The sequence below is a fragment of the Mustela erminea genome, chromosome 8 (assembly GCF_009829155.1).
Source record: "Mustela erminea isolate mMusErm1 chromosome 8, mMusErm1.Pri, whole genome shotgun sequence".
NCBI classification, from domain to species: Eukaryota; Metazoa; Chordata; class Mammalia; order Carnivora; family Mustelidae; genus Mustela; species Mustela erminea.
This window is the reverse complement of record NC_045621.1, coordinates 73,897,940-73,921,416: the sequence shown is the minus strand read 5'-3', so window position 1 is coordinate 73,921,416 and position 23,477 is coordinate 73,897,940. Positions and strand designations below refer to the sequence as shown.

Below are 23,477 nucleotides of genomic sequence, written 5' to 3'. Positions count from 1 at the left end.
GAAAATGTGACCATGCCTCATAAACTTCATTTGACAAAAGGCAGTAAGTTTTAGAGAAGCAAATTAATCTAAAATTATAAGCACTTCTGTGGCTTAATCCCAAAATACACACTAGAACTTATTTTTAAAGTACATTTTGGGGGGTTTTCTTTGCATAAGGGAGACTTAAAAATCTTGAAAGGATTGATATCCAGGTCCGTGACTGGCTGGTTTCAAAGTCCACCCTAACCATATAGATTCAATGGCAAAATGAATTTGGGTTGTCAGGATGTAATTTTTTTCCCATTTGCTGTTAAACATCAACTGATAGGCAGAGAGCTAGAAGCTGCCCTCCCCATTTAAGATAATGGCAAAAATATCAGGCACTTAGTGTTACCATACCAGGGGTGTGGCGATTCTTTTTCCTTCTCTTCTCTCTCTCCCCCTCTCGTGATAAACTCAATGGGGTTGTCTATTTTTAACCTCCTGTTCTTTCCTTTTGGCAGAGTAATCAGTATGAGCTGAGCTCTTCCCCTGAATGAATCCAAGTAACCCCAGTGACTGCCTTCTGAAATGACCAGCAGACACACATCTGTCCAGAGGCTGTCCAGAGTATAAATTCTGGTTCTAACGTGCCATGTCCAGCCAAGGAAGTCCTGATGTGGAGTTTTCGACGACAACAGTCAGTTCAGTAGCTGTTCAGGCTGGGGACTCCAAAATCGTGATAGCTGTCGTAAAGGTAAGACAACTTTCTTTTTTCTCTGTGGCAGCTGGCTTTTTGCAGGGTGTTAATAATCCTAAAGAACATTCCACATAGTCGGCAGGACTCAGCATATAGAAAATAGCACAGCAAGTACGTCTTACTTGTAAGTTTCAGCAATTCACTATGGTTTCTCTTTCAGTTAGCCAGAAAACATCTGTAGCAGCTTAATGAAAACAAAAACAAAAAACTCTACCATGTACTTTCAATTTTATCTTTAAAGCCAAGCTACTCATGACTGCAAGTTCATGATTACCAGGCTGGAGAGTCAGGTGGACCTGTAAAATGTTAGTGATTTTTGAGAGTGGCTGTGATGGAGGAGGGAAGAGGACGTTCCCCGTAGAAACGGGCTGGTGCTATTTCAAACACGATGGAGGGCAGGGAACACCTAATGGGAGGCTCAGACATGTGCCCTCGGCAGCACTGCTTTTGCCATGGTAAAGGCACTAGTGTATCCTTATCAGATTTTGGGAGAATAAAGACCCTGCCAGGGAAGGTGCAAAGGGCAGGCGTCAAATTTGTCCTTATCAGCAGGAAGTTGAAACACTTGAGGCTTAGGGCTATTGCATATTTTATGTCAAGTAATTTGCTGGTTTGCAATGATGGCCACGTACCTTTAGGTTGAAGAAGACATCCATGATTTTATTTCCTATGGAATGTCTTGCAAAAACCCCTGAAGCATTGTGCTTGGATTTAGACAAGTCACTACTTCAGGAATTCAGTATTTAATGAAGGGAACAGGGCAAACAAGCCAGTGCTCACCATCCAGTTACTTTCAGGACCTCATCAACCTGATTTCTCTGGCCTTTGTTAGAAGCCGTGACTGAGGCCTGTTTAATTTAACTTAATTGCTGTGAATTTTACGTTAATATGAAAATTTGTAACAGGAAAACAGCAGTTGATACTGAGCAAAACGATTCCCTCTAGATCACTGAACGTAAAGTGCTCCTACAGGTGTGATTCCCAGTGCTCTTGAGAACCAGCCCCGTGTGAACAGCACCTCTGATGATTCCCTGGCCCTCATGTCCTTTCAAAGGCAGTGGGTGGACATGGAAAGAAGCCTGAAGCAGAGGTAGCAAAAATTGATGATTTACATGTGATTTTATGATGATTTGAGTAACTACAAATTTCAGCCAGTGAGGGAAAAGAGGCAAACTCATTGTTTTAAAGAAGTCAACTTTTCTTTCCTTCAAATAGGAAACATTTCTTAGAGCAGGAAGAGGGATAATGTGTATGGGATAAATTATAGGAGAATCAGAGTTCATTTGACTATACAGGGGGAAAAAAATCCCAAAATTATGCTGGAAATACTTATTTTAACTTGACCGTGTTTCTAAGAATGTTCCCTCTGGCCACCCTTCACTGCTTTAACTAAATGCTGTCCCAAATAAAATAAATCTCAAGCTATTCAGAGTAGAAAGTCCACCTTAAAGAAATAGAAGTGTCGGTGTCTAATCTGTATGGGTTTGTTTCCAAATGGTCTTAGGGTACTCATGATATGGACCAGCTACACATTTTTTTCATTTCTTTTCAGCAGTTTGCTTATCCGTGTGCAGTGCCTTTTAACGGTTCCTCTTGCTTAATCAGTTGCTGCTTCTTAGAAAAGCAATTCCTCAGGAAGTGCAACGGTGAATTATATATTGGAGCAGCGAAAATGTCCTACATGTTGGAAACAAATTGGCCGCATTCATACATCTGTTTCACATGCATCTAAATTTATTGACATTATCATACATATATTATTGATTACTGAACAACAAAAATTGGAAAATGTTATGTTTTTACTTTAATGTAGGATAAAAATCTGTTCCTTCCTCTGCTGCTTTTTCTTCCCAGTTGAACCAGCGAGGTCAATGTAAAGACACTGATCAGCCTAAATACCATTTATAAAACCTTTTCCCCTTGGTGAAGCTTGCATCCTATTTGCCCAGGTGCAATCTCACTATTTTTATGGAATTAAGTTTTGTGAGAGAAAATGTACAATTGTGTAACATGTTCTATAACTTCGTAATAGTCACTGATACCTAATCTACTGTATCTGTTCTTCATTTGAGAATTTTTAATTTAAATACAGTATGCCAAGAGAAAAGAATTTACCCTAAGAATGAAGGAAAAGACAGGGCATGGATTTATATCAAACCTGTTAGATTTCAATGTCAGTAAGGCCTATCTCTATGGAAGGAATAAAGTGTTCACAGTATAACTGAAACTGTAAAAAAGAAAGGAAAGAGGGAAGGAAAAAAAGGAGAGGGATAAAGGGGAAGAAACAAGAGGAACTAAAAGTGCATTTTGTTTCATTTTTATTTATAGTGTGGCAAGTGGGTGCAACTTCAGTTGGCTGAATCACAGCCCAATCTTCTAGAAATTGGTAGCAGTCAAGATGAGACCAAAAAGCTTCTTCATGATCATGAACTTCTTTTGGGCAAGCTCAAGGTAAGATATTAAAATGTGAAGCAGATGCCAAAAATAAATAAATAAATAAATAAATAAAAATCCATTTCTTATACTTCCTCTTGATTCTTCTGACATCACTGTCCTATTGCCATTAAATATAGTGCCATATAGATAATGGAAAAGTGCTATAGTTATTTATGAGCAAATACTAGGATTGGAGAGAGGTGACAAGATTTTTTAAAAACTTTCCCTAATGTTATAGAAAATATGGAGTGATACTATTTTTATTGTGGAGAAATAACTGATTTTTTTCCTGGCTGTCTCAGTGAAAAAAAAAATTCCATCATTTTTCCATTTCATCCATTATACTGTCAAGTCACTACAACAGATCCAAAGTTCCTGTTGTTAATCATACCTGCTGGCAAGAATAACATAGAAGCTTATTTTCCTTCTGTTGAACTTTTGAAAAGATCTGATTTTGTATTTAATATTAAGAGTTCTTGAAACCAAATAATAATTTTAGTAAAATCAGAGTTATTACTCCATATTTGTGTGGCTATTTAGTTCAGAATCTAAAAATAACATTAGCTTGAGATTGCCAGGTAAGATACTAATTCAGGGCCAGATACATAATTTGTGGGGCTTAGTGCAAAATAAAAAGGTGGGCTTTTTGTTCAAAAAGCAAGAAAAAACTTTTTCTTGACCTGTCACATTGTCTTTTATCTGCTATTTACTGTTAGCTCCTTCAGATATGGGATACACGCTGGCGGAGGACACACCCTCACAGGCTCTGGGCCCTGGCCATGGCTGAGTGCACAGGGTGTGGGCCTGATCCCAGCCTTTCCCCAGCTGTGCCCTGACCCCCACAGGGCAGATGGCAGAGGTCATTGAACAAGAGAGGGGAGTAGAAAGGATAGCAGAGACTCTCTGGGAGGCAGGACCCCATGTGAGATAAGGCACCAATCCCCCAGCACTTCCTCTGTTTTCCCTTTGGACTTTACTTACAAAACACAAATTTAGAAATCAAATTATTAAAAATTTCAAAATAGCGACAGACGAAGTCACTTCAAACCCCAAGTGGCGTCCCTTTCTAAAAATGGAGCCCAGGGATGCAGCCAGCCCTGTGAGTAAGAACTCTTTTAGGTAAATGAATGCCTTCACTAAGATCAAAGAGGTTTGATCAGACAGCCAGCAATGACTCGTGTTTTTAGTGCTTTAATAGTACTGGCTTCTTTGAACATCTAGCCTGGATTTTATACTTGCTTCCTAGATTTAGGAGCAGATCTAAACTGCATCTGATATATACAGACAGTGGTTTCCTGATTGGAGAGTAGTAAAATTAATTGGGTACATCAGACTGGAAAGTGGAAGAAAGAATTAGTACTGAAGGACGGAGCCGTTAGAATCCAGAATTTATTCTCCTGTTTAGGCAGTTCTGGGCTCTAGGCTCTGGGCTCTGTGTTGTTTTTCAAAGTAGAAATCCCTGGCCACCAGGAAGTTCTTTGTATATAAGAAAAGAACACATTATGATGTGGAAGAACATTGAACCAGGAATCAAAAGATCTATGTTTTAGCTCTGATTATGCCCCTAACTAGTGTAATTCAGCTGAAAATTCAAAGTCTGGCTGTGGCTGCTATACAAATAAACTGAATTCCATGAATTGTGGAAACCCAATGCTTCCTCAAAATTCCTGCTTGTCCCCAGAGGTTTACTTTCTCATGGTCTCTTGTGTCCCCAGTTCCCTCTTATATACCTGCCAACTGTTTATGCTTGAAGTTAACTTGGACTTGAAACCACATCCCTCCCCCTAACACTTCCACTAACACTTCATGCCCAGTGAGCATTTGCAAGTCTACTACTGAAATCTGAGTGGTAGGGAAGCTCACGGAAGTCTGGGTCTTTTAGGCTCCCTCCTTTCTTCCACCCCTATTCCTGTCCAAGACCGCACAACTCAGGGGTAATGCTGTCTTAGGCAAAATAGTTCAGCTCCACAGCAGCTATGCTTAAATTTTCATACTTAAATCAATTAGGAGCTCAGTGGGGTCAGGGGTGGTGGAGAGAGCTTCCCATTTAACGGGATCCATACTCAGCAGGTGCTTGTGGTTCTAGATTCCGAAGTCCTGTTGTCCTTTCATGCTAGTCTCCTGGTTATGGACTAGCCTTCCAGACTTCAGGCTTTTTAACTGTAAAATGAAGAGAGATGATAGACCAAAGCTTCATATCTATTGTGGATCTCACCATAGTGTGCCATGGGATCATGGGGCCATTCTCCCTCTCTGTGAGTGAGTGGATCTAAGTACGTGAGGTCTCAGTAAAAAGGCCTTTTGGCTTCATGCAGACCTCTAGTCGTGACCTCTTTATGTCCATTTCCCATACCTTCCTCAACCCCATCTATCACTATCAACTTAACCACCCATCCCCCAAAGAAATTTTAAGTAGTAGCATCATCTTCCAATGTTATTGATTAAAAAATAGAAGTCAAGGAATCTGAAGTCTGTTCCAGATTTGCTGTTAAAAAAACTTCTTAAAAAAATAAAAGGGTGGGGCGCTTGAGTAGCTCAGTCAGTTAAGTGGCTGCCTTTGGTTCAGGTCATGATCCCAGAAGATGTTGGGAAGCAACCCCAAAGTCAGATTCCCTGCTCAGCGAGGAGCCTGCTTTTCCCTCTCCTGCGGCTGTCCCCCTGCTTGTGCTCCTTCACTCTGTCAAATAAATAAATAAATGAATCAATCAATCAATAAATAAAGTCTAAAACAATTTTAAAAATAATATAATAAAAAGGTAAATTCCATATTGCTGATGTATAGAATTTACCATGAATTTAACCAATTTATTAGCTATTATGCTGTCAGTGTAGGCACAAACCTGTAGTACAAAATTGTTGCATCCAAGTTAGTTTTAATATGAGCTTCTTGAATGATAAGAACATTAGTAGTTCAATAAGCCAATAATATTTAATTTTTAATATTCATTCCAGTCCTTTTCCTATGCACAGGGCCCTGCAACTTGTTCTAATTATAAAGAAGAATGCTGTGTAAGTGGTGTTGAGAGGGTGTAGGGTTCAGCGCTGGGTCTACTTTAATTTGGGCATAGCAGTTAGCCTCTCTGGTCTCAGGTTTTTCATATGAAAAATTATGATAAAAATAGTTACCCTCAAACACCTAAAAAAAGAAAATTTGCGACGATACATGTATATACCTGCTGCTTTTAAAAGAAAAAGTGGCATAAATATTCTGCTAGTAATTAATATATCAGAGGAATTTGGATATCTCAAACACTAGTAACTTAGACTAAAAGGGAAATTTCTGGAAAAACAGAACTTTTATCAGTTTTTTTAATGTTGGTAATGTCTATACCCTGAAGATGCTATTTTCCTTTCGGCAGTATAACATTCCAGTGGAATGTCCAGAAAAAAAAAATTTCCCTGTTTTTCAGTGGTGAAAACATAATCATGTGGAAAAAACATTAACTCCCAAAAGTCATCTAGATTCTTAAACCATACTCAAATTATTTCTAACAAGAAAGAAGAAATATGGGAACAGGGAGAGAGATTTAAATCAGGTAAAGATTTGCCTATGGCTGGTCTCACCATTACATTTCTAAGTGGTTCTAGGAGGAAAGAGGAATTGGAATTATGTTAAGGATGATGCTGAGAATATTCTCCTCAGCATCTGGCTAAAAATAACTACCTCGCAACTGTCCAAAGGAATTATACAAACCAAACAAACTTCCAGCCACTGGCTCCTGCATTTGTACATATACCATAATTGCATTCAGTGAAGAATGACCCTTTTGAGTATAGAATACTAAATTTCACCTCTGATTTGACTTGTAAATCTATTGGTTCTCTGATTCTGACTAAATTTCTAACCCAGGGAATAATTCTTTTTGTCCTATTTCCATTTACTTAGTTAGAAATGAATGTATGAGGAATAGTCAAAATACATTAGTAGTAAAGCTAAAAGTCTTATTAAAACTTGCTATACATAAGGAATAGTGTGATTTTTCTACTATAAACTTGAGTATTTACTAAGAATATAGTACTTAACATTTTTTTATTGTGGTAAAATATATATAGCATGAAATTTGCACTTTCAACTATTTTTAAGTATACATTTCTATGGCATTAATTACACTCACAGTGTTGTGCAACCATCACCACTATTTCCCAAACTTTTTCTTCACCTCAAATATAAACTCCTCACCTATTAAGTAATGACTCCTATTCCTGCCTTCTCAAATCTACTTTCTCACATCTACTTTCTGCCTCTACAAATTTGTCCATTTTAGGTGCTTCTTATAAATGGACTCACTCATATATATGTTCTTTCTGGTAGGCTTTATTTCACTTAGCATGTAATGTTTTCAAGATTCATCCATGTTGTAGCATGCATCAGAACTTTATTCCTTTTTATGAGTAATACTTTATTGTATGGATATACCACATTTTATTTATCCATTTATACTTTGATGGACACTTGGGTTGTTTCCACTTTTCAACTGTTATAGATAATTCTAAAATGAACATTGGCATAAAGTATTGGAATACCTATTTTCAGTTATTTGGGGTACATTTTACTTTTTGAAGAAACACCAAAAAATTTTCACATCAGCTGTACATATTACTAGATTTGGGAGCAGATTCCTACCAGCAACATACATGTGTTCCAATTTCTCTACATCCTTGTCCAAACTTGCTATTTTCTGTGTTTTTCATTATAGTTATTCTACTGTGTGTGAAGTGGTATCTCGTGGTGGTTTCGTTTTATATTTCCCTAATGACTAATGATATTAACCCCTTTTTCATGTGTTTAGACAATTGTGTATCTTCTTTGGAGAAATGTCTATTCAAGTATTTTCCCCACTTTTTAATCAGGTTGTTTGTTTTTTGTTGTTGAATTTAGGAGTTCTTTATATATTCTGGATATTATACCCTTATCAGGTATATGATTTGGCAACATTTTCTCCCATTCTCTGAGTTGTTTTTTTACTTTCCTAATAAAGTCCTTTAAGAATGAAGAATAAAGGGACGCCTGGGTGGCTCAGTTGGTTAAGCAGCTGCTTTCAGCTCAGGTCATGATCCCAGCGCTTGGGATCAAGTCCCACATCGGGCTCCTTGCTCGGCGAGGAGCCTGCTTCTCCCTCTGCCTCTGCTGCAACTCAGCCTGCCTGTGCTCGCTCGTGCTCTCTCTCTCTCTCTCTCTCTCTCTGGCAAATAAATAAATAAAATCTTAAAAAAAAAAGAATGAAGAATAAACTAAATCTGTATGACTTAATTGTATATATTTATACACTAGAGAAAATTTTAACATGTATGTTGAGAATATGATGGAACCCTTTAGGACAGTATTGGAAGAGAACTAACCTATAGTATATTATCTGCATCATAGCAGTATTTTACCCTGAATGTTTACTTCATATAGGATATCCATTTCCACTCTTTGCCTATTTTCCTATAGACTCACAAGTCAGAAAATTCTACCCTCTCAGAAATGCTACTCTCTTAGATGTTTTCACCCATCTCTCCTCTTTCTCTACAGGAATTAGGGGGTTGGGACCTTGTGTACCTGATTGGTGAGACTAGGGAAAGAAGTGGCAGCCATGGGGATGCCAACCTCATGGTCTCTACCTGCAGACACTGTCTACTCATGGGCCACATGTTCTTTACCGCTGACCTGGCTGGAAATCCTTGCCTGGCAGAGGCAGGCTGCAATCTTACCTTCTAGGGCAGCTGAATATATGTCTGTGTCTCAGACTCAACTCTCTTCACAGGCAGGTCCCAATGACTAGATTTTAAGAAGAAAAAATAGGAAGTCAAGTCAGCCCATTCTTTGGTCCAGTTTTATGGTAATGAGAGGTGCTATTTTGACCCATATCTGAACTTGATGTCGATTTTTCAGTTGATTTGAAATCTTGAGGGGAGAGAGGTAAGATTAATTTGTACCTTCCAAATTCCAATATTAAAATTTTTTAATAAATTTAATTCTAGTGTAGTTAACATACAGTGTTATATTAGTTTCTGGTATAAATAGAGTGATTCAGCAATTCCATATATTATACAGTGCCCATCAAGATAAGTGTATTCCCAATCCCCATCACCTATTTCACCCATACCCCCACCAACCTTTGCTGTGGTAAGCATCTTTTTATTCTCTATAGCTGAGAGTCTGGTTTTGGTTTGTCTTCCCCCCCGCTTTGTTCAATTGTTTTGTTTCTTAAATTCCACATATGAGTGAAATCATATTGTCTTTCTCTGATTGGCTTATTTTGCTTAGTATTGTGCTCTCTGGCTCCAACAATGTTGTTGCAAACGGCAAGATTTCATTCCTTTATTTATTTTTTTAAAAGATTTTGTTATTTATTTATTTATTTGACAGAGAGAGAGAGAGAGAGAGAGATATCACAAGTAGACAGAGCAGCAGGCAGAGAGAGAGAGAGAGGGGAAAGCAGGCTCCCCACTGAGCAGAGAGCCAGATGTGGGGCTCAATCCCAGGACCCTGAGATAACGACCTGAGCCAAAGGCAGAGGCTTAACCCACTGAGCCCCCCAGGTGCCCTGTGGATTTCATTCCTTTAATGGTTGAATAATATTTCATTGTCTATGTATACCATATTGTCTTTATTCATTCATCAGTTGATGGACATTTGGGCTCTTTCCATAATTTGGCTATTTTTTTAACTTACTAATTTTTTAAAGTGGGCTCCACACCCAGTGTGGAGTTCAGTGTGGGACTTGAACTCTTGACCCCAAGATCAAGACCTGAGCTGAGGTAAAAAATCACCCAGGCACTCCCATAATTTGGCTGTTGTAAATAATGTTGCAATAAGCAGAGGGGTGCATATATCCTTTTGAATTAGTGTTTTTGTATTTTTGGGGTACTCAGTTGTATGATTACTGAATCACAGGGTAGTTCTATTTTCGACTTTTTGAGAAACTCTATATTTCCATCCAGAGTGGCTGCACCACTGTGCATTCCCATCAACAGTACACAAGAATTCCTTTTTTCTGTGGCTCAAAGGGATCTGTGTCTTAGTGTTCTACACATATAAAGGACCTGCCATATTTTTCACTGATTATTTTGAAGAAAATCACTGAAATAAGATAGGCTATTCCTAGGGGAATAGGAGCTAGTAGGCAGTTTAATTTTTCTTTTATACGTTTGAAAATGGAGAACTTCTACCATTAAAAAACAACAAAAAAGGTATTCTTACAATTATTAAACAGTGAAACTTCCTAGTGATTTTCCTTTCCTCACTTGGCACTTTTCTAGTCTATAGGATATTTCTTTTCTGAGATATTCAACTCCAGTGAGTACTATGGAGGTATAGAGTGAAATAAAATTCAAATTCTTTAGATTGAAGAGTGCCATGGAGAATCTGATAGAATATTATTTGTATAAGAAAAGTTGGTTAAAGAGGGAGTCTATGACAATAGGCTTCTCAGACATGAAGTTCAGGCACATTAGTATTGCAAATATCACAAATAATTTGTCAGTAGTTCAGATTAAGCACCAGTTCAGAGTGTGATTATACTTAATGAAGTGCTGATGGGAGTTGGTCTGTTAGAGGGGAAGAAATTCTGTAAGTGGAACATTTTGTAGGTACAGAGACTGTAGAGTAAAAAATTGGGAGAGGACATTATCTTATCCCTTGTCTTGGCTCAGTAGTTAGGTTGGACTTGACTCCTTGGCAGAAGCTGATAGGCCTGTAGGGAGCACAAGTCATCACCATATTGCTTTGGGCTGGGACACCAAGTGACAAATAGTTGGCAAGAAAGAGAGAGGCATCTTTCGTATTTCTGTAGGGAATAGTGCATGGCTTGGTTATATCAAATACTGAAACGTTTTTTGACAAAATTAGAAGGACACAGTACATGGGAAGATTATGATAGATTAAAGTGGACCATAAATTCTTAGGCACTCCTCCCACTGAGATGTGGGGTCTGTGTCTGTTCTTTTAAAACTGGATAGACTCTCAGATTGCTTTGCCCCAAATATTACAGCATAAATAATGCTGTACCAGTTTCCAGACCCAGTGTCAAAAGACTGGCTGCTTTTACTTTCTGTAATTCCAATAGTCACTCTTGGAACCCAGCCAACTGGTGAGGAAGTCAAGTAGCACTGTGGAGAGGCCCATGTGGAGAAGAACCGAGGCTCCCAGCATCAGCCCTGGCTGAGATCTTGGGTAACAGCCAACCAACCTGCGAGTTATGTGAGTGAGCCATCTGAGCCATCTTGGAAGTAGATTCTCCAGGCTTGGTTAAGCTTCCCAGCTGAACTGTGTGGAGCAAAGAAAAATCTTCCCCACTGAGCCCTGCTCAAGTTGGCAATTGTGAGCAAAGTAAGTAAGTATTTTAGACCACTAAATTTGCAGCAGTTTGTCACCAGCAATAGATAACTAGAAGAGAGGGTGACAACAAGAGTGGCATCCTCTGGAGATTTTGAAGTCAGCACTCATGAACAAAAGGTATAGAAAGAAGAAAATAAGAGTTTTCATGGAGAGACACTTGAGAAGTGGGACTAAGATTTTCTAAAATGAAAGATGATATGATTGTACTAATGATTAGTGAAAAGAAAATTCTGAAGTTTGTGAATGATTTACTTTTAGAAAATTGAAAGCAGATTCAAAAATATATCTATTATATAGTATATCTATTATAATATATCTATTATAATGTTCAAAAAATATATATATTTGAACATTATATATAATGTTCAAATATTTTTGAACATTATATATAATGTTCAAAATATTTCATTTTGGTATAGTTTTTTGAACAGGAGGAAAAGGTTTGTAGTTATAATTCTGCACACAGGGATATGCACAAAATATTATGGGTATAGTGTGGAAAGAATGACTAACTGCCAGGGAATTCAGGGGAAACTTGACAGAGAAAGTGATATTTGGCTGTCCTGGAGATGAATATGAGTTTTCCAGATACCATAGAACAAATTTAAAGGGTAAACAATAGACTGGAAGAAATACATTTGCAGTTTATATGAAAGTTAAAGAATTACAATCCTTCATTTTGATAACAAAGTCAAAAAGACAAAAAAAAACAGTAAAATCAATAAAAAATACACAATTCACAGAAGAGGGGCAAATCACCAATAGACATATAAAAGGGATGCTCAACATCAGTAATAGCCTGAGAAGCAAAACTAAATAATTAAAAAAAAATGATTTGCTTAATGTACTATTAAAAACTCAAGATAGTCATAATATCCAATGACAGAATATAAGGAAAAGAACATTCTACCATACTGTTGGTGAGAATTTGGACTGACACAATCATTTTGGAAACTAGCAAGCATTAAAATGTAAACTGCTTACATTCTGTGACTCGGCAACCTCACTTCCTGGAATCTGTCCTTGGAAATGAGAACACTAGTAAGGATATAGATATGAAAATGCCTTTGCTATGATATTGAGCACCTTTCCACATGTTTTTAATGGAATAATTTAATGGAATAATTTAATAATTTTAATAAATAATTTAATTGGAATAATTTAATTTAATAGTTTAATGGAATAATTTAATAATGATGTCCAACAATAGGGGAATACATTTATAAATTGACCATTTATGCCTCTTTCATACTGTGGAAGATTATATTGAGTCCCAGGCTTCTTGTTGTGACATAGGTAAACTCGTAGATGTTTAACCCAATGTTGGTTGGGCTTTCTGTTATTTATCGCCAAACACATTCTTATTTGAATCTGGGTCAAAAGTCAGGATTATAACTAGTATTTTTTTTTAGGTCATAGGCCTATAGTCTCTAGGCTATTGCTTAGAAAATGGTGCTTCTTTAAAATATAAATCTACAAACAAAAATTTTCATTGAAGTAGAACCCATAGTCCTTATTGGTTATCACAAAAAGGGTCTTGGTCTGACAGGACAAAACTTGGGTATAAGAAATACAAATGAGGGAGAGCAGAGATAAAAATGGTAGCACAGGACCCACTCACCCCTACTCTCAATCTTCAGTACTGCTGAGTTAACTTAAATGTTAGGATAGAAATACCCTTTTTGCATTCTATCCAGATGGCAACAGATCCTTCTGCTCTACAAAAGACCCAATTGTATATTGTACTTAGCCAAGGATGTATCTTTTCTAAATATAGATTTTGTCTTAGATATATCATAACGTATAAATGTGCAAAACTCAAGAGTTTTTCAAATGGCATGACTATATCATTCTCTTGACAATTTCATAAAGCTATTGGTCCTCAGGAGAATAAGGCAAACTTCTGATTCTTTGGTTAACCCAGTCTTCCAAATTACCTGTTTCCTCTTTCTCTCTCCCACCACATATTCGAGGTTCAGGGATTTAAGTGAGATTAGAATTTTTATCTTAAAAAAGTTGTCTGAAAATGGAATACTGGTTCCAGTTCCAGGCAAGATGGAGTAAACACACTTCACCCTATCTCCATTAAAGGCAACTATAAACATTCTACCGAATGTGTGTATGCAGAGCATGGTGAAAAATAAGAGCTAGCAGGTAGATCAGGGGAAGAGATCAGAATCCCCAAACCACCAAACAGCGGTGTTGTTGTTTTCTTCCTCCAGCGTGGCGCAGCTTAGATTTAAAGGCAAGTTGATACCCTGAAGTATGCCCAGAGGTAGGCAGAAAAAGCTCTAGAAGAGTCTTCTCTTTCACATCTGAACAGTAGAAAGCGGGCTTCCTTGGGTCATACAGAAAGGGAGAAAATACCCTGCTTCTGTTTTTGTTTTTTGCTCTTCTTTCTTCCTTAGCCCAGCAGTCCCCTAGAGGCAGCTGTGATGGAGAAGGTGGAGGCCACCAGGCGGGTGCCTACACCTCTGAGAAGGGGAGAGCCCTCTCTGACCTGAGGAATTACGGTCTCAGAGCTTGAAGTGACTTTGCATTGCTTTTTTCCTCCCTCTGTCGTCCCCACTGTTTGGTCCTGCAGACACAGTGATGGGAACTGCATGGCGGAGTAATTAAACCAAAGCTCCAGGTTTGGGGCCAGAGGAGCAGTAAGGGGGCTTCCATGGTACAAATTTCAGGCCCTGAGTCAAGGTAGTGAAATTAGAAGAGACAATCTCACCTTTCAACTCCATTACTCATATTTATATAGATGGCTTTCTGGTTTTCTTTTTAAAAAGCTCAATTACTCAGTCAGTAGACAGGGAACTCTGAAGAATCACAAGCTCTCAGACTCAGTTTCGTAGTACACTTTTTAAAAGTTTAATTTTCAACTCAAAACATATCCCAAATTTTTACATAATTGAATTTAGAAAAACCCAAACTACCCAAGGCTTTTTGCTCACTGCTTTCTGAGAGCTCAAGGTTCTTTGGTTCAATGATTCCATAGGCTGTTAAACTTTTATTAATGTAGTGGGAAAAAAGCCCACTTGGCTAGTGTGTTATACTTATTAAGGAGCAACAATTACAAATCTATAATGCAAACCGCACACGGAAGCCAACATATGTAATTTTAAATTTTCTAACTGCCAGATTTGAATTTTAGAACATAAAATACTTGTAGTAGAAAAGGATAAATGTTTCAAATCAACAATCTAAGTTTCCACCTTATGAAATTAGAAAAATAAGAGCAATTTAAAACCAAAGCAAGCAAAATGAAGGAAAGAATAAAGAGCAGAAATCAATGAAATTGTAAACAGGAAAACAATAGGGAAATGAATTGCTCTTTGAAAAGGTCAATGAAATCAATAAGCCTTTAGCCTAACTGAGAAAGAAAAAAGAGAGAAAGCAAAATGGCCAGTGTTAAGCGGGAGGCATGAGGTGTCACTGTAAATGCCACAGACACTAAAAGTATAAAATGAGAATACTATGAACAACTCTATGCTCATAAATTCAACTAAAACTGAGATGAAATGAACCAATTACTTAAAGACAATGAATTGCCAAAACTCACTCAATAAACAAGGTAAAAAGAAACAAATGAAATTAGTATGTTTAATTCATCCCCATATATCTAAAATATTATCAAATAACATGTAATCATTATAAAATTATTAATGAGATATTTTAATTTTTTGGTATGAAGTCTTTGAAATTCAGTATGTACTTCATACACATCACAATTTGAAGTGGCCACATTCCAAATAGCTAGTAGGTATCATATTATACAAGGTAGATTTAGAGAATAAAGAGGAAGAAACCTTCTAGGAATCAGAATTTTTTTTAAGCTCAGGAGAAGTCTGCTTATAACCAAGCCAATATATGTAGGGCCTGAAAGGGAAAATTAGGAGATGAGATTTCTTTCAGGGACAAGAAATGAAAGAAAACCAGCCTAATTTATTTCCAGTAGGAAATTTTTGAAAGCCATTAATAAAGCAATTATTAGACACTGTCATAGGAGGAAGTAGAAATATTTTTCCTGGTGTAACATTTAAAAAAATATATGTATTTGTGCAGTGTGTTTGGTAACTTGCAATTGATTTTCCTTGAGAAAGTAATTTTTTTCAAACAAATGAATTACATAGGCATTTTGAGACAATGAAAAGAAAATCTTTTATTAATCCATTTTGTGAAAGGCTGACAGTAGAAGGCTGACAGTAGTAAACTATGACTTGTTTGGTCGTGAGTTCTGGAAGCATTACTGCATATTTCATTAATAATTTTATGTGTAACTAATTTGCTGTTCATTATTTTTCCATTGCTCAAATATTGTTCAGTGGATTTCTTATGGTTATGTTGTCTAATGGTGATAATGTGGGAAACCAAATGCAATCCAGATTCTAAAATTAGCCAAAAGGATTCTGTTACTATGCCTTGGTTAATTTTGCTTAAGGTTGGTTAACAAATCATTAAAGAGGATATCTGTGTGGCTCAGTAGGTTAACTGGCTGTCTTTGGCTTGGGTCATGATCTCAGGGTCCTGGGATCGAGTCCCGCATGGGGCTCCCTGCTCAGTGGGGAGCCTGCTTCTTCCTCTGTCTGCTGCTCCCCCTGCTTGTGCTCGCTGGCTCTTTCTCTCTCTCTGACAAATAAATAAATAAAATCTTAAAAATTAACACAATAAATCATTAAAAATTGTATATTTTGTATTTGAGTGATAAATATGTAACACAAAGCAGGAATGTGCTTCCATTAGCATATTTGTAAAACTTGGACTAACTTAAAATTTTTTCTTTGTACTGCTTAATTCATTTATAAATGTTTCACTTGTGACTAGCTTTCCTTTATGTTTGTTGATGATGGCCTCAATTCTGAATAATAAATAAAAGAGGGGATACAAATATTACTGAAAAATTTAATCTCTAATAACTTTTTTCTCTTTTTCATTATTTTATTTTATTTTATTTTTTTCCTGTCCCAGAAGTCTGTAACCTAACTTATACACTCACAAGAGCTGAACTCTGTGCTGAGGCTTGCACTTTCCTTACGGGGCTACGCTCTTTCTTTCTTACCCATCATAGTTTTGTACTATGATGTACTTCTTGCACCCTTATCATGTCTGACCTCTTTCCCTCTTTCTTTGTGGCTCATCTTTCACTTTTTATCTTTCACCTTTTAAACCTATTCACCCCGCTTCTCCCACTGCACACCCTGCTTCTGACAACCACCAATCTATGAATTTGTTTTGTTTTTAGATTCCACATCTAAGTGAGATTATATGACTTTTGTCTTTCTCTGATTGATTTTACTTAAAATGTCCTCAAGTTCCATCCATATTATTGCAAATGGTAAGATTCCTTTTCTGTGTGTGTGGTTGAATAATACTCCATGTATATATATACCACACTTTCTTTATTTATTGATGGACACTTAAGTTGCCACATCTTGGCTATTATAAATAGTGCTACAATGAACCTAGAGGTACATATATGTTTTTGGGTTCCTGTTTGCATTTTGTTCAGATAAATACCCGGAAGTGAAATTGCTGGATAATTCAGTAGTTCTAGTTTATTTTATTTTATTTATTTTTTAGGATTTCATTTATTTATTTATTAGAGGAAGAGAGAGAGAGCAGAGGGAGGGACGGTGGGAGAAGGGCGGGGAGGCGGGAGGGAAAGGGACAAGCAGACCCCATGCTGAGTAGCCTGGCTTGGGGTTCAACCTCACCATCCTGAGGTCATGGCCCTGGGATCATGACCTGAGCTGAAACTAAGAGTCAGATGCTTAACTGACTGAACTACCCAGGTGCCCCGGTAGTTCTATTTTATATTTTTGAGGAACTTCCTCACTGTTTTCCATAGTGGCTATACCAGTTTACATGCTAACCAAGCGTGCACAAGGGTTCCCTTTTTTCCACATCTGTGTCAACTCTTCTTATTTCTTATCTTTAATAATAGCCATTCTAACAGGTGTGGGGTGGTATCTCATATCTCATTGGTTTTGGTTTGCATTTTCCTGGTCATTAATGATATTGAGCATCTTTTCATGAACCTATTTCATGACTGATTTGTGGAAGTTGAACCTGCCTTGTGTCCCTGGAATAGATTCTACTTGATCATGGTGTATGATCCATTTAATGTATTATTGAATTCAGTTTGCTAACATTTTGTTGAGACTTTTTTGCATCTGTGTTCATCAGAGATATCCCTGATCTTTTTCTTTCTTTTTTTTTTTTTTTTTTAAAGATTTTATTTATTTATGGAGGAGGGGAGAAGTAGGCAGAGCAGCAGGGTGAGGGAGAGGGAGAGAGAGAAGCAGGCTTCTCACTGAGCAGGGAGCCTGATGCAAGGCTCCATCCCAGGACCTGGGATCATGACCTGAGCTGAAGTCAGATACTTAACCAACTAAGCTACCCAGGCACCCCTTTCCCTAATCTTTAATAACCAAGTGATCTACCAGTTTTTATTGTCAGTTAATGTTTTGTGCTTGAAAAAGAAAGAATCATGGTCTGTGTATTGCTACTTATATAAATGAGGTTAAGAGTGAGGTCTTTGGTGAAGCCTGCATTCCAGAACTAAGACACCCACCTGGAAAAGTGTTAAGTAATTAGTCAAGATTAAGAAGACAAAGAATTATACATTCTGGATTTTTTTTCTTCCAGGAACAAAAATCCTTTGTATCTTGCCTGGGACTTAAAACTGGCTTGCAGAAAAGATTAAGTAAACAGAGGAATACAAATGACATTTTCAATCCTGAAATTTTCATCCTGACCAATTTCTTGAGAGATTTCTTTTAATTGATCAGGTTATACTTCTACAAAAACCAAGCTAAACTTGCAAATGGAATTTTCTCATAGTTACTAGAACTTTTATCATTAACTTAGTAACCCTATATTTGGCTATAGGACCTTCTCTGTGTATACACTTCAGAATTAGATGCACAAAGAGTTGTGGCGTGAAATGTTACAAACTGAAGAGAAATTCCTACCTCTTGGAAAGACTGCAGATGTAATAATGGTTACTATTTAATGACTATATTCTATGTGCCAGCCATCATAATAGATACATTAGGTATTTAATGCTCACATCAACTTTGTGAGGTAGGAAATATTCACATTTAACAGACGATAAAATAAATTCAGCAGTGGCTTTTGCCCAAGTTCCACAATGGTCTCTGCCATTATATGTCATTGCCACTCCAATTTATTTTAAGAGGTAGGATTAGTATTCAAAATAAAGACATTGCCAAATAATAAATGGAAAACTTTATGCAGGATGCTGACAGATAACGCATGCAAGAGTTCCATCAGTCAAATAGAAGAGAATATTTATTTGGATCTCAAAGGAAGTGATGAGTAAGAATTGGGAGTCAGAATGACATTCAACTCAGAGAAAGGTATTAACAAAGCTGTTGAGACAAAGTAGAAGAAAGATATGCATAGTATGTGAAGAACTCTGTCAGAAAATGTCAAATGATGAGGCTAAACTGGTATGGTGAATAAAGATTTGGCTGGAAAGCAGTACATGTTGGGCTATACAGTTAGAATTGATTGTGGCCAGGTCAGGATTCTTAAAGCAGGGGAGAGATTCAATAAAAATTCAGTTTGAGAAAGATTATCTTTATAACATTAAGCAGGTGAATGTAGGTAGAAAATCATTGGAGTTAAAAGATATACATGGAGGTGTTTAATAGACAATGGAACTTAGAATAGAGTTCTGAGTATAAGAGTAAAGAGAATTAAACTTGAATATTGTTTGTAATAGCAGCATCTATTATGTAGAGTAGAACTACACTTTGATGAATTCATAAATTATAAAATATTATAGAATTAGATAATTTATTTTACATAAAAAGTAAGGGAAAAGTCAGTGATAATTCCAAACCTTAAATCTTGTAGGATAAGAAAAATAGATGTCCCATAGATATTATTTCATAATTGCCAAAGGGGTGCCATTTTGAATTGGAACGTTCTTTATATTTGACACGTTGGAAGTTAGCGGTATCATTTGTTAGAGTAGTTTCAGGAAATAGTCATGCTGGATACCAAGTTGTAGTTGTTTAATGAACAAATGTGAAGAGAAGAATCAGAAATAGCAAGAATAGGCCATCTCTAATAAATTTCTAATAAATTTGAAACAAAGAAGGCAATGCTGACTGGGAAGTTTTAGTTAGGATGGGAGAGCCAGGGTTAGGAGAAATGGGCAAATTTCACTTAAGTAATGGGGTGTGAGAATTAGTGAAGAGTTTGTTTATTATGAATCTAAATTTCCACAAGATCTCATTGTGAAATTTGGAAGGTTAGGGGCACAGTAAGAGGAAAAATGATAGATGAACAGAGGGCAGATGAACAGAAGGTCTTACACAAGTGACCAAAGACAAGTGGAGTTTTGTTATTCCAAATGGGCATGGTGGACTTGACCTTAGGGTATCCTGGATGGAGAAGAGTAGGACAGCCACTTCCTATTTCAATGGTTGTCAGCCTGATGACTGTTTCCAGTCCCAGAACTCCAGGCAGTTCGGAGAGCCATTGGGAGAGAATGATGAAAATGAACTCTCCATATGGAGCAGTAAGAGGAAGGAAGTCTTCATCAGCTGGTTCTGAATCTTGTGAGGATCACCTAGGAGCTTAAAAAGAAAACCACAGGACTCCTATATCTAGGTCCCAAAACTGAAGAACCAAAGGAAGGCTGGAACACCTGTATATTTTTGAGGTTGTTTGCAGTAATTCTGATGGACAATTAGGAATAAGAGACTCTGGCTCAAATCAAAAGAAACAACTACCATTAAACAACCACATTAAAGTGCCCGAACAGAGGTGCTGTCAATGGAATTGGGAAAGGGGGGCCATGGGAAGTTAGAGACAATCATATTCAGGGTCATATAACAAAAGTTTGGGGGAAAGGAAGTTTCTAGACAGAAGTATTGGATAGTGCTTAGAAGCAGCAGCTTGTTTGAGGAATTTACCATTAGACTTGACTGTAAGGAGATTATTACTACTCTCTGAAAGCTTTCAGGAATACTCCCCATTTATGCTATTGACCACCTCCTCCTCTGAATCCGTGCTGTAATTTGTAGCCTCTCTCTCTCTACTTTGGATCTATTTAATAGAAAACACTTATATGTTTTATTTTTGTCATCTTCATTAGGCTTTGATCATATTTCTGTCCCGAGGGCCTAGTACTGTGCTTGGATTATATATTCAATAAATATTTATAGAATGAGTGAATAAATTAGGCAAGGAAGGAATGAGTACATATATCCATTACATGTCTTCAGGAACTGGTCATCTCTTTGTACTAACAAAAAAAAAAAATAGCATGAAAGGACTGTGGGTAAAAAAATGGAATAGTGATTATTTAAATGGTATTCACATACCCTGCTCTTCTTGCTCACAATGGTTCTGAAGGTTTTAAGGAGACTCAATTATTAATGTGCAGAACACTTGTGCTCCTTAGAGAACATAGTGGAACTGATAAAATATTAATTCTGTTAGTTTTTCTGATTTGTGTTATTATTCTTCTTTTAACGGAGCTGGAGGATGAGTTTCTGAGTAAATTATTGATATCCTCCTCTTAAAATGAGAGGCCGCCCCGAGAAGTGTTCCCTCTAAGCTCTGGTTTCATCTTAGGCTGACCTCTCTCCGTGTGTTTCCACTGTGCTTTTCAGCCCCTCTGTACTTACAGAAGTACAGTCTTATATCCAATTGTGGTACTTGTTCAGGCACAGCCTATATAATGAATATGTTTAAAGTGTAGTTCATGAGTAGTTTACACCAGAGTCGTCTTGGATACCTGTTAAAAGGAGCTCTATAGCCCTCTATGAGATAAGACTCTCTGAATAGGGCAACTTGCTACCTGCAGCTTTTCTGGGCTCTTCCTATCATTTAGTGTCACTTTTAACATAGGTTTGCTTAATATATATCTATTTTTTACATATGTATGCAGTTCTCATTAGAGGATAAGCTTCCTTCTGGACAGAGATGGTGTTGACATGTACTAAGTTATTATGTGGATAATTTTGTCTAAATTCATTAAGAGTTTTGGAGCCTTGGTGTGCTTGGGAAGCTCAGACATGAAGCCTCCAATTCTTGGTTTCACCTCAGGTTATGATCTGAGGGTCGTAGATCGAGCCCCACATCAGGCTCTGCATTGGGTGTGGAGCCTGCTTGAGATCCTCTTTCTCCCTCTCCCTGTATCCTGCACTCTCTCTCTCTCATCCTCTTAAAAGAGAGAGAGAGAGAGAGAGAGAGAGAGAAAGAAAGAGGAGTTTTGGAACCTAAATAATGACCTATATTTAAGCACAATACAGTGGACTTTTATTGAGTGCATGCTATGTGTCAACCACTTTTAAAATTCAGTATTTAATAAACTAAATGCTTTAGGTGTATTAATTGGTTTAATCCTTTACATAACCATATGGTATAAGTTTTATGAGAGGCAGTGCACCTTAGATGTTGAATATGTAAGCTCAACCTGCTTGAATATGAATCCCAATGTTTCTGGTTGATTTTGCAGCTCTGGGAAAGTTACTTATTCTCTCTCTGTCTTAGTATCTTCATCTATAAAATGGGGATAATAATAGTGCCTACCTCAGGGATTAAAACAGTGAAAGAATATAAAACAGGGCTTCACACATAGTGTTGAATGATTGTTAACTATTATTATTTTTACAGATGAGGAAACCAATGCAAACACAAGTCATTTGCTACAAAGCTAAGAATCAGCGGAGCTGTTCCAATCACACAGCGTACCTCTGTGCCATACCTATACTAGGCATGCTGTGGGACTGTCGCCCATTAGCGTATGCCATAAAATCCCACTCACTCAGGAAGGTTATAAGAATGGTATGAGTAACTTGTCAGGTGAGGAAATGTGAGGGACATCCTCGGCCTCCAGCAGTTTACAATGTGTAATAGTAGAGGGAAAATGGCCCTCATAGATCCATGGAGCAATTAAAGAACAGGGAAATCACATCAAGGCACCGGACAATTCATTAAGTCCCCAGATAAAAGAGGTTGATAGGCAAATTCTGGGGAAAAGAAAAATTAATTTAGCAAGAAAATTAATTTCTTGGGTGAAGATGGGGTTTAGGTCACCTTAAAATATGGGGCTATGGGAGTAAGCAGTGTGAGAAGAAGAGTTTCTGAGACATGGGAGAGGGTTGACTCTTTAAGCCAGAAGTAGCAGTGTTTTTCCTTCACTTTGGCTTCATCCTGTGTACAAATGCTAGCTTAATACTTATATTTATTTATCCTCCTGCTTGGTACAAAAACTTCCCAATGTTCTGGCTTTCATCAAGTCTTAGGGAACGTGTCATTCTCTTTGTTATTGTTTTTGTTTTTTACTCAAGCATGGTGGAGTTCAAGTTCCCCAGTAAAGCACACAATGACATTCTTGATAAGCCTTCAGAACTCTGTTTTTTCAGTAACATAAAAGGCCACAGAACTCTTAATGAAAGCTAGTAATTCTAAACAAATCCAAGGGTACAGAAAATGTCCTCAAACAACAGAAACCACCATTAATAATCTAATCCATGCACCTGTATATTATTTCTAATTACATTATTTACTTCATTTCACAGAGGTGGCATGGAAGAGTCATTTATATGCAAAATACCCAAGAAGGAAAAGTTAAGAAAATGCAGTTATGAAAAATAATGTGGTAGAACCATTTGGGTGCACATAAACATCTGTTTGAAAATGCCATCTTTTTTAATTGAGTCTATGAGAAAGAAATATTTTTTCGAACAATTATTTGGAAGTAAATTAAGAAAAAGAAAATATCTGGTTCCAGGGCACCTGGGTGGCTCAGTTGGTTGGGCACCTGACTCTTGGTTTCTGCTCAGGTCACGATCCCGGGGTCGTGAGATTATGCTGTGTGCTGGGCATGGGGCCTGCTTAATATCCTCCTCCCCTCTTCCTCTGCCTCTCCCCTCTTACCCCCCATCCCTCATTTGCTTGTGCTCTCTCTCTCTCTCAAAAAAGAAAGGAGGAAAAATCTGGTTCTATTTACATTTAATT

At 37.3% G+C, this 23,477-nt stretch overlaps 1 protein-coding gene across 7 annotated transcripts in view; it reads left to right on the top strand.

The window, feature by feature from the left end:
• Nucleotides 1-23,477, top strand: part of CCDC141 (coiled-coil domain containing 141) — a 235,072-nt gene that overhangs the window by 6,826 nt on the left and 204,769 nt on the right. For 2 of the 7 annotated variants that reach the window (XM_032356079.1, XM_032356080.1), the window contains exons 2-3: nt 486-718; nt 3,050-3,172. In XM_032356079.1, coding sequence (XP_032211970.1) covers nt 617-718; nt 3,050-3,172 — 225 coding nt within the window. In that variant the 5' untranslated portion in view covers nt 486-616. Of the gene's footprint in view, nt 1-265; nt 719-3,049; nt 3,173-23,477 lie in introns of those variants that run through there. The other 5 variants (XM_032356084.1, XM_032356081.1, XM_032356082.1 and 2 more) reach the window with 5 other exon arrangements.